The following is a 12,304-nucleotide window of genomic DNA, read 5'->3' on the forward strand; positions in this document are numbered from 1 at the left end:
CTTTCCATTCCTTCTACATTCCTTCCCTCCTTCTCTTCCACTTCCCTCCTTCTTTCCTTTCTTCCTTCTTTCTTTCTTCCCCTTTCCATTCTTTCTATATTCCTTTCTTTCTCTTCTCTTTTTCTTCCTTTTTCTTTCTTCTCTCCGTCCTTCCTTTATTTTTCTTTCCCCCCTCTTCTTTCCATTCCTTCTACATTCTTTCCCTCCTTCTCTTCCACTTCCCTCCTTCTTTCCTTCCTTCCTTCCTCACTTTTTTATTTCTTCCCCTATCCATTATTTCTATATTTCTTTCCCTTCTCTTTTTCTTCCTTTGTCTTTCTTTCTTCTCTCCTTCCTTTCTTTCCACCTACTTTCCTTCCTTTCTCTTCTCTTCCCCTTCTTCTCCTGTTCCCTCCTTCCTTTATTTTTCTTTCCCCCTCTTCTTTCCTTTCCTTCTACATTCCTTCCCTCCTTCTCTTCCACTTCCCTCCTTCTTTCCTTCCTTCCTCACTTTTTTATTTCTTCCCCTTTCCATTCTTTCTATATTCCTTTCTGTCCCTTCTCTTTTTCTTCCTTTTTCTTTCTTTCTTCTCTCCTTCCTTCCTTTCCACCTACTTTCCTTTCTTTCTCTTCTCTTCCCCTTCTTCTCCTGTTCCTTCCTTCCTTTATTTTTCTTTCCCCCTCTTCTTTCCATTCCTTCTACATTCCTTCCCTCCTTCTCTTCCACTTCCCTCCTTCTTTCCTTTCTTCCTTCTTTCTTCCTTCCCCTTTCCATTCTTTCTATATTCCTTTCTTTCTCTTCTCTTTTTCTTCCTTTTTCTTTCTTCTCTCCTTCCTTCCTTTCCACCTTTCCTTCCTTTCTCTTCTCTTCCCCTTCTTCTCCTGTTCCTTCCTTCCTTTATTTTTCTTTCCCCCCTCTTCTTTCCATTCCTTCTACATTCCTTCCCTCCTTCTCTTCCACTTCCATCCTTCTTTCCTTCCTCCCTCACTTTTTCTTTCTTCTCCTTTCCATTCTTTCTACATTCCTTTCTTTCCCTTCTCTTCTTCTTCCCTCCTTCCTCTCTTCCTTCTTTCTTTGTTCCCTCTTCCTTCAATTCTTTCTACATTCCTTTCTCCTTTATCTCTTTTTCTTCCTTTCTCTTTCTTTCTTCTCCCCTTCCTTCCATTCCATCTACTTTCCTTCCTTTCTCTTCTCTTCCCCTTCTTCTCCTGTTCCTTCCTTCCTTTATTTTTCTTTCCCCCCTCTTCTTTCCATTCCTTCTACATTCCTTCCCTCCTTCTCTTCCACTTCCCTCCTTCTTTCTTTCTTTCTTTCTTTCTTTCTTTCTTTCTTTCTTCCCCTTCCATTCTTTCTACATTCCTTTCTTTCCCTTCTCTTCTTCTTCCTCCCTTCCTTCTTTCTTTGTTCCCTCTTCCATTGTTTCTACATTCCTTTCTCCCCTTCTCTTTTTCTTCCTTTCTCTTTCTTTCTTCTCCCCTTCCTTCCATTCCATCTACATTCCTTTATTTCCCTTCTCTTCCCCTACTTTTCCCCTTCCTTCCTTTCTCTATCCTGATCTATTCCTTCCCTTCTTTTTCTCTTTCTTCCTTCCCTTTTCCCCTTTCTCCTCTTTCTCCTTTCTCCAGCTCCGAGAGGGCCTGCCTCTCAATGTTTTCATGGCGATACAGCTCTCTTTGTGGCTCTTTCCTTCCTCTCTTTCTCATCATAAACATCTCACCTTTCTTTTCTGGCAACATCACAAAGGGCCACTTTGCCTAGCAACAGCCTTCGTGGAATAGATAGATGTATAGTAGGGCTGGGCGGTTTCGTTTCGTTAATTCGTAATGCGTTAATAATTCGTTATTTTTTTTAATTACAAAACGATAACGAACCATTCTGGAGCATTTTTTTTAAAAAACGAATTTTTAAATAGTTTTGTAAATGCTTCGTATTTCGTTATTGTATTCGTTTCATTATTGTTTTGAGGTCGTTTCGTTATTATTTCCGCATGTCTGGGGCAAGTTTTATGGTTGTTTTTTGTTTAATTAGTGAAAAAAAAATTATAATATCACACCAACAGTCAACAACAGAGGGAGAGGGAAGCTTCAGAAGTTTTTGGAGGTTTTTTAGCGTATTTCGCGGTCGCGTCCGCCATTAACGAATCGATTCGTTATTGTTTCGGAAATCGATTCGTTAATCATTTTAGGAGGGCGACTAAAATGATCAAGGGCCTGGAGAACAAGCCCTATGAGGAGCGGCTTAAGGAACTGGGCATGTTTAGCCTGAAGAAGAGAAGGCTGAGAGGAGATATGATAGCCATGTATAAATATGTGAGAGGAAGCCACAGGGAGGAGGAGGGAGCAAGCTTGTTTTCTGCTTCCATGGAGATTAGGACACGGAACAATGGCTTCAAACTACAAGAGAGGAGATTCCATCTGAACATGAGGAAGAACTTCCTGACTGTGAGAGCCGTTCAGCAGTGGAACTCTCTGCCCCGGAGTGTGGTGGAGGCTCCTTCTTTGGAAGCTTTTAAGCAGAGGCTGGATGGCCATCTGACAGGGGTGATTTGAATGCAATATTCCTGCTTCTTGGCAGAATGGGGTTGGACTGGATGGCCCATGAGGTCTCTTCCAACTCTTTGATTCTAGGATTCTATGAATGTTTTGTAATTTTTTTCACATTTACGAAATTTCGTAAATATCGAACTTTTTAAAAGGAAAATTTTGTAATCATTTTAAATAACGAAACGCAAAAAACCCCAAAAAACGAATCGATTATAGAAACAAATTTTTCCGTTGTTACCCAGGCCTAATGTATAGATATACAAACATACATACTTTGATATGTGTGTGTGTGTCTTTGGTTAGTCTTTACATAGGGTTTCTTCCTGTGCAATTACACCGGAGGACTTAGACATCCTCTCTAAGAATATGTAGGTCAACTTCAGGCAGAAATTCAAAGAGTTTCTATCGAGAACATATTTGATTCGAGGTGTTATCACAAGAACAAACTCTAGCCTCTAACACGAATGGAAAAGGAGCTTTCCAAGGTGCTAAAACACAGTCCTCCATAGCTTCAGCACCATGGAGAGTTCCTCTGACACCTATCCCAAGGCTTAGAGTGGAGTAATACATTCTCAAAGCGGACAATTGTGGAGGAAAGGAGAACTGTATGAAGTTTAGACCCCGTTACTTACTTTGTTAATCCATAGGCGATTTTGCCCAGGAAGTTCATGGACTTCTCCCCTTTGATATCCGGGTAGTCCGCGTGTCGGAACGCTGTCTGAATGACCTGCGCAGTTTGCTCATTCACTGTCAGGAGAGAAGAAAAATAACAGCCATGAGAGATAATAAATAAAACGGTCTGGATGAGGGCGAACAAATTGAAATTGAATCCAGACAAGACAGAGGTCCTCCTGGTCATTCGCAAGGCCGAACAGGGTATAGGGCAGTGTTTCTCAACCTGGGGGTCGGGACCCCTGAGGGGGTCGCGAAGTGGTGTCAGATGGGTCGCCAAAGACCATCAGAAAACTTAGTATTTTCTGTTGGTCATGGGGATTCCATGTGGGGAGTTTGAGCCAATTCTATCCTTGGTGGAGTTCAGAATGTTCTTTGATTGTAGTGAACTGTAAATCCCAGCAATTCCAATTCCCAAAAGTCAAGGTCTATTTTCCCCAGACTCCACCAGTGTTCACATTTGCGCATATTGAGTATTTGTGCCAAGTTTGGTCCAGATCCACCATTGCGTGAGTCCACATTTCTCGCTGAATACAGGTGAACTATAACTCCCAAACTCAAGGTCAATGCTCACCAAACTCTTCCAGTGTTTTCTGTTGGTCATGGCAGTTCTGTGCGGCATCTCCATCGCTGGTGGAGTTCAGAATGCTCTTTGATTTGTAGGTGAACTATAAATCCCAGCAACTACAACTCCCAAATTACAAAATCAATAGTCCCCCCAACCCCACTCGCATTTACTTGTGGGTGCATTGGGTGTTTGTGCCCAGTTTGGTCCAGTGAATGAAAATACATCTTGCAGATCTGATATTTACACTATGATTTATAACAGTAGGGAAATGACTGTTACGAAGTAGCAACAAAAACAATGATATGGTTGGGGGTCACCACAACATGTGGGGCTGTATTAAGGGGTCACGGCATTAGGAAGGTGGAGAACCACTGGTATAGGGTTACAGCCTGTGTTGGATGGGGTCACACTCCCCTTGAAGACGCAGGTTCGCAGCTTGGGTGTGATCCTGGATTCATCGCTGAGCCTGGAACCCCAGGTTTCGGCGGTGACCAGGGGAGCATTTGCACAGCTAAAGCTTGTGCGCCAGCTGCGCCCGTACCTTGGGAAGTCTGACTTGGCCACGGTAGTCCACGCTCTGGTTATTATTTATTTATTTATTTGCTTTACTTCTGTACTGCCTTTCTCAGCCAAAAAAGGCGACTCAAGGCGGTTTACATAGTAAAGGTTAACACAACAACATCGAAAAAGCAGTTAAAACACATTATACAAAACATATCAATATCAAGCAATCATTAACATAAACGTGCGCCTCAGCAAACAAATCAAAATCAGAATCCGCAATCAGAATCCTTTATACCAATTCCTGTGTTCGATTGTACCATCTTACTGTGTTTCATTGCACAATTAGCCAAACGCTTGTTCATAAAGCCAGGTCTTGAGCTTCCTCCGAAATGCCAGCAGTCTGATGTCCACAGGTAGGGCGTTCTACAGCCGGGGGGCCACCACCGAGAAGGCCCTGTCTCTCGTCCCCGCCAACCGCGCCTGCGATGCGGCCGGGACCGAGAGCAGGGCCTCCCCAGATGATCTTGGTTACATCCCGTTTAGACTACTGCAATGCTCTCTACGTGGGGTTGCCCTTGAAGACGGCCCGGAAGCTCGAACTGGTCCAACGTGCGGCAGCCATGATACTAACAGGAGCGGGGCACAGGGAGCATACAACCCCCCTGCTGTACCAGCTCCACTGGCTGCCGATCTGCTACCGGGCTCAATTCAAGGCCTATAAAGCCCTAAACGGTTCCGGCCCAAGATACCTAACTGACCGCCTCTCGACCTATGAGCCCACCAGGACTTTGAGATCTTCCGGGGAGGCCCTGCTCTCAATCCTGCCTGCGTCACAGGCACGGCTGGCGGGGACGAGAGATAGGGCCTTCTCGGTGGTGGCTCCTCGGCTGTGGAACACCCTTCCCATAGACATCAGGCTAGCCCCCTCCCTGTTGATATTCCGCAAGAAGCTAAAGACCTGGTTGTTTAAGAAGGCTTTTGAATAGAAGTGCAATGACTGGTAACTTGAGCATAGGAATGGAACAACGGAAATGGTATCGGATTGTGAACTTGACGATGAGACGACTCGGAATGGCTTTATAGTAATGTTGATGTTTTTGATGAGATGTTTTGATAATTATGTACTGTGGATTATTTTATTTTATGCTTGTATTTTGCACCTGTTTTTCTGTGTTGTACACCACAATGAGTCACCATTAGGCTGAGAATTGCGGTATATAAGCGAAGCAAATAAATAAATAAATAAATCAGAAAGTGACCACAAAGCCTTAGGGCAGCGTTTCCTCAACCTGGGGGTTGGGACTTCTGGGGGGGGGGGGGGGGGGTCCGAAGAGGATTCAGACGAGTTGCCAAAGACGTAAGAAAACAGATATTTCTGATGGTCTTAGGAACACATATTTCTTAGGTCTTAGTTTGGTGAACTACATTTCCCAGAATTCAAAAAAAGCCTCCCCCCCCCCCATCCCAACACCACCAGTATTCAATGCTGATCATGTAGGTAGTGTACCAAGTTTGGTGCAGATCCATTGTGGACTGTGGTTCGGAGTGCTCTTTGATTGTAGGTGAACTATAAATCCCAGCAACTACAACTCCCAAATTTCAAGGTCTATTTCCCGCAAATTCCGCCAGTGTTCACATTTGGGCATACTGAGTATTCATGCCAAGTTTGGTCCAGATCCATCACTGTTTGAGTCAACAGTGCTATCTGGATGTAGGTAAACTACAATTCCAAAACTCAAGGTAAATGCCCACCAAACCCTTCCAGTATTTTCTGTTGGTCATAGGAGTTCGGTGTGTCAAGTTTGGTTCAATTCCATCATTGGTGGAGTTCAGAATGCTCTTTGATTGTAGGTTAACTATAAATCCCAGCAACTACAACTCCCAAATTTCAAGGTCTATTTCCCCCAAATTCTGCCAGTATTCACATTTGGGCATATTGAGTATTCATGCCAAGTTTGGTCCAGATCTATCATTGTTTGAGTCAACAGTGCTAGCTGGATGTAGGTAAACTACAATTCCAAAACTCAAGATCAATGCCCACCAGACCCTTCGAGTATTTTCTGTTGATCATGGGAGTTCTGTGTGCCAAGTTTGGTTCAATTGTATCATTGGTGAAGTTCAGAATTCTCTTTGATTGTAGGTGAACTATAAATGAAAGCAACTACAACTCCCAAATGACAAAATGAATTCCCTCCAACCCCACCAGTATTCAAATTTGGGCGTATCGGGTATTTGTGCCAAATTTGGTCCACTGAATGAAAATACATCCTGCACATTGGATATTTACATTACAGTTCATAACAGTAGCAGAATTACAGTTATAATGTTATGGTTGGGGGTCAACACAACATGAGAAAGTGTATTAAGGGGTCGCGGCATTAGGAAGGTTGAGAAACACTGCCATACAGTATGTAGTATTTTAAAAATACATCTTGCCATTGATATATGTAGCATATTATTGATTTATAGGATTTTATTGTGTATTTTATATTGTATTTAATAATCTGGCATTCATGTATGTATGTATGTATGTATGTATGTATGTATGTATGTATGTAAGTAACCTGACTCAGCACATAGAAGATGGCTTTGAAAGGCAGCAGATCACAGGAGCTGTCTTCATAGACCTGTCAGCAGCCTATGATACTGTGAACCACCACTGCCTCCTCCTGATAAAAATGTATAGTATCACAAAGGACGACCACCTCACCCGCCTCATAGGAAACCTGCTACAAAACAGGAGCTTTTTTGTTGAGTTCCAGGGCCAGAGAAGCAGATGGCGGAAACAGAAGAACGGCCTGCCTCAGGGGAGCGTGCTTGCTCCATCCATGTTCAACATCTACACAAATGACCAGCCACTGCCAGAAGAGACAGAGAGTTTCATCTATGCTGATGATCGTGCCAACACCACTCAAGCAGGGAGCTTTGAGATGGTTGAACAGAAGCTTTCCGAAGTTCTAGGTGCTCTTACTGCCCATTGCAGGGAAAACCAGCTGATCCCCAATCCATCTAAAACACAAGACATGTGCCTTTCAGCTCAAGAACAGCCAAGCATCCCGAGCTCTGAGGATTACCTGGGAAGGAATCCCACTGGAGCATTGCAGCGCACCCAAATATCTGGGAGACACTCTGGACCGTGCTCTTACCTACAAGAAGCACTACCTAAACATCAAGGAAAAAGTGGGTGCTAGAAGCTGACTGGCACATACGAAAGCTGACTGGCACAACCTGGGGATCACAAACAGACACAGTGAAGACATCTGTCCTTGCGCTATGCTACTCTGCTGCTGAGTATGCATGCCCAGTGTGGAACACATCTCACCACACTAAAATAGTGGATGTGGCTCTTAATGAGACAAGCCGCATTATCACCGGGTGTCAGCGCCCGACACCACTGGAGAAATTACACTGTCTAGCCGGTATTGCACCACCTGACATCTGCCGGGAAGTAGCAGCCAATAGTGAAAGGACCAAGGCAGAGACATCTCCAGCCCATCCCTTGTTTGGGTATCAGCCAGCACGTCAACGACTTAAATCAAGAAATAGTTTTCTAAGATCTACAGAGACTCTCGCTGGAACACCTCAGCAAACCAGAGTCCAAAAGTGGCAGGCTCAAAACCAGAACCTCAACCAATGGCTGATACGAAATGAGAGACTCCCCCCTGGGCACACAGAAGACTGGGCGACTTGGAAGGCGCTGAATAGACTGCGCTCTGGCACCACGAGATGCAGAGCCAACGAGAAGAAATGGGGCCACAAAGTGGAATTCTCGACATGCGAGTGTGGAGAAGAGCAAACCAGTGACCACCTGCTGCAATGCAACCTGAGCCCAGCCACATGCACAATGGAGGACCTTCTTGCAGCAATACCAGAAGCACTCCAAGTGGCCAGATAATGGTCAAAGGACATCTAATCAACTACCAAGCTTGCAAATTCTGTGTTTTGTCTGTCTGTTTTTTTTGTTTTTTGTTAAAAATGTAATACAAATGTCTGGTTGCCCCTGACACAATAAATATTGACAAGCTGGAATGTGTCCAGAGGAGGGCGACTAAAATGATCAAGGGTCTGGAGAACAAGCCCTATGAGGAGCGGCTTGGGGAACTGGGCATGTTTAGCCTGAAGAAGAGAAGGCTGAGAGGAGATATGATAGCCATGTATAAATATGTGAGAGGAAGCCACAGGGAGGAGGGAGCAAGCTTGTTTTCTGCTTCCTTGGAGACTAGGACGCGGAACAATGGCTTCAAACTACAAGAGAGGAGATTCCATCTGAACATTAGGAAGAACTTCCTGACTGTGAGAGCCGTTCAGCAGTGGAACTCTTTGCCCCAGAGTGTGGTGGAGGCTCCTTCTTTGGAAGCTTTTAAGCAGAGGCTGGATGGCCATCTGTCAGGGGTGATTTGAATGCAATATTCCTGCTTCTTGGCAGGGGGTTGGACTGGATGCCCCATGAGGTCTCTTCCAACTCTTTGATTCTATGATTCTATGATTCTATGAAATACATAAAATATATGTATTTATTTGCCTTGCCTTGTATGTGAAAGACCTATGGTCTAAGCATCGAATAAATTGCACAAAAACAAAGTTTGGGGCAGTTTAATAAATGTTTCCCATGTTTTTATGAAATTATCAATTATGAAATGACATTCATAAGACAGGAAAAGACATCATGTTACATACTGTAAAGATAACTACAGCAGTAGAAGCCACTGGGGTTGCTCCTGGGCATGGCACGCAGACACCAAAAACGTAAGCAAAGCCAAATTTATTTATTTATTTGGTTTACTTTTACCCCGCCCTTCTCACCCCGAAGGGGACTCAGGGCGGCTTACACATCCAAGGCACAATTCGATGCCCATAGCATACATCAATAATAAGCAATAAAACAAAATAACAAATTAGCAAACAACAACAACAACAATACATTGCATCTAAACCCGTTAAAACCAATAAAACCAGTAAAATTTCATACAAACCGATACAACCGCTTCTTCCTTCTTGCCAGTCAGTGTTCGCTATCTCATGGTTCAGAGTTTTCTTCCACATTTATCAATCCACATATATCAGTCCTGCCGGTCCTAATTGCCTGGTTGTCCTATCTAGTTAGCAGACTGCCCGAAGGCCTGGTCCCACAACCACGTCTTTGTCTTTCTCCTAAAGGACAGGAGTGATGTCGATGCCCTGATATCCACTGGGAGTGAGTTCCACAGGTGGGGGGCCACCACTGAGAAGGCCCTGCTCCTCGTCCCCACCAGCCTTGCTTGAGAAAGCGGTGGAGTCGAGAGCAGGGCCCCCTCAGATGATCTTAAATTCCGTGGTGGGACGTAGAGGGAGATACGTTCGGACAGATACGCTGGACCGGAACCGTACAGGGTTTTATAGGTCAAGACCAGCACCTTGAATTGGGCTCGGAACTGAACCGGCAGCCAGTGGAGCTGACACAGCAGAGGGGTGATGTGCTCTCTGTATGTCGCCCCAGCGAGCAGCCTGGCTGCCGCTCGCTGGACCAGTTGAAGTTTCCGAACCGTCTTCAAGGGCAACCCCACGTAGAACGCGTTGCAGTAGTCTATTCGGGATGTAACAAGAGCGTGGACCACTGTGGCCAGATCAGACTTCCCCAGGAACGGGCGCAACTGGTGCACAAGTTTTAATTGTGCAAAAGCTCTCCCGGCCACCGCTGAGACCTGGGGTTCCAGGCTCAGCGATGAGTCCAGGATCACTCCCAAGCTGCGAACCTGCGTCTTCAGGGGGAGTGTAACCCCGTCTAACACAGGCTGTAACCCTATTCCCTGTTCAGCCTTACGACTGAAGAAAAGAGAGCAGAAAGGAAGGGAAGATGTTGGGTGGATGGAGAGCATTCCCCAGTTCATCCCAGAAGGGACTGCGATGGGGACTTGCCAAGACTTACGCACGAGCGCACCCGCCTTGGTGAGCCTGCAGACAATCCCCGTTGCATTGAAGGAGGAGGTGGATGGCTCATCTTCACAAGCCGAAGCGCTGCTGACCAAAAGAGCTGCCAAGACCACCAAAGACTTTGGCTCCATCTTCAAAGGTTGCCCCAAATCCACAGCGTGCTTTAGAGAGGAGGAATGAAGAGCAGCCAGAGTACTGCCGGCTCTCGCTGTCCTTACGGCAGAGGGCACGGGCCATTTGTACATCCCTGGACAGCACAGGACATGACCCACTTCCTTGCGTGGAACCAACCCCTCTGCTTTCCTCTTAACCCTTTCAGACCGCCTTCTGTGTGCAAATTCTCTTCTCTAGAGAAGGGGTTCCAAAACTGTGCCATGAAAAATATCCAGAAGGTGAATGACTGCTTCAGGAAGGCTTCCTGGGATTTTCCAGGGCACCTGAAGAGGTCAAGGCTACAAACATAATAATAATAATAATAATAATAATAATAATAATAATAATAATATTTATTATTTATTATTTCAAAGTTTTATATACCGAGCTTCTCACCTCATAAGAGGGACTCAGCCCGGTTTCCAACCATAAAAACACATACAATCGGTAAAATATCAAAATACACATTACAATAAAACATTTAAAAAGCACATATATTTAAAACTACAGTGGTCAGTCGTCATACTAAAATCGAATATACACCGTCTTCCATCCAGATCATTGCCTCATTCTTTGAAAGCCTGTCTCCATAACCACGACTTCACCTGTTTCCTGAATGTCAGGATTGTTGGGGCGGTTCTAACCTCTGGCGGGAGAGAGTTCCAGAGTCGCGGGGCCACCACTGAGAAGGCCCTGCCCTCGTCCCCACCAGCCGCGCTTGTGAGGCCGGCGGGATCAAGAGCAGGGCCCCTCCAGACGATCTTAGTAATCTTGATGGTTCATAGGGGAGAACAGAGGTAAACCGGGCCGGAGTCGTATAATAATAATAATAATAATAATAATAATAATAATAATAATAATGTGTTGTTGTAGGTTTTTTCGGGCTATATGGCCATGTTCTAGAGGCATTATCTCCTTACGTTTCGCTTGCCTCTATGGCAAGCATCCTCAGAGGTAGTGAGGTCTGTTGGAACTAGGAAAAAGGGTTTATATATGTGTGGAATGACCAGGGTGGGACAAAGGAATCTTGTCTGCTGGAGCTAGGTGGGAATGTTTCAACTGACCACCTTGATTAGCATATAGTGGCCTGACAGTGCCTGGAGCAAACTTTTGTTGAGAGGTGATTAGATGTCTGGATTGTTGTAAGTTTTTTCGGGCAATATGGCCATGGTCTAGAGGCATTCTCTCCTGATGTTTTGCCTGCATCTATGGCTAGCATCCTCAGAGGTTGTGAGGTCTGTTGGAACTAGGAAAGTGGGTTTATATATCTGTGGAATGACCAGGTTGAGACAAAGGACTCTTGCCTGCTGGAGCTAGGTGTGAATGTTTCAACTGACCATCTTGATTAGCATATAATGGCCTGACAGTGCCTGGAGAAAACTTTTGTTGAGAGGTGATTTGATGTCTGGATTGTTGTAGGTTTTTTCGGGCTATATGGCCATGTTCTAGAGGCATTTTCTCCTGATGTTTCGCCTGCATCTATGGCAAGCATCCTCAGAGGTAGTGAGGTCTGGTGGAACTAGGAAAGTGGGTTTATATATCTGTGAAATGACCAGGTTGAGACAAAGGACTCTTGCCTGCTGGAGCTAGGTGTGAATGTTTCAACTGACCACCTTGATTAGCATATAGTGGCCTGACAGTGCCTGGAGCAAACTTGTTGAGAGGTGATTAGATGTCCTTGTTTGTTTCCTCTGTGTTGTTGTGCTATTGTAATTTTAGAGTTTTTTTTTAATATTGGTAGCCAGATTTTGTTCATTTTCATGGTTTCCTCCTGAGGATGCTTGCCATAGATGCAGGCAAAATGTCAGGAGAGAATGCCATATAGCCCGAAAAAACCTACAACAACCCTAGCCAGATCCGACTTCACGAGGTACGGTTGCAGCTGGCGCACAAGTCTTAATTGTGCAAAGGCCCTCCCAGCCACCACCGACACCTGAGCTACAAGCGTTAGCGATGAGTCTAGGAGGATACCCA

General features: G+C 45.0%; 1 protein-coding gene across 1 annotated transcript in view; it reads right to left on the reverse strand.

The window, feature by feature from the left end:
* Positions 1–10,458, reverse strand: part of CETP (cholesteryl ester transfer protein) — a 47,881-nt gene extending 37,423 nt beyond the window's left edge. Inside the window, exons 1-2 of the mRNA XM_067470998.1 lie at positions 10,173–10,458; positions 3,156–3,270 (exon numbers count right to left, since the gene is read on the reverse strand). Coding sequence (XP_067327099.1) covers positions 3,156–3,270; positions 10,173–10,422 — 365 coding nt within the window. The 5' untranslated portion in view covers positions 10,423–10,458. The remainder of the gene's footprint in view (positions 1–3,155; positions 3,271–10,172) is intronic.
* Positions 10,459–12,304: the final 1,846 nt, after the last annotated feature.

Source organism: Anolis sagrei, chromosome 8 (genome assembly GCF_037176765.1).
Source record: "Anolis sagrei isolate rAnoSag1 chromosome 8, rAnoSag1.mat, whole genome shotgun sequence".
Taxonomy (NCBI): domain Eukaryota; kingdom Metazoa; phylum Chordata; class Lepidosauria; order Squamata; family Dactyloidae; genus Anolis; species Anolis sagrei.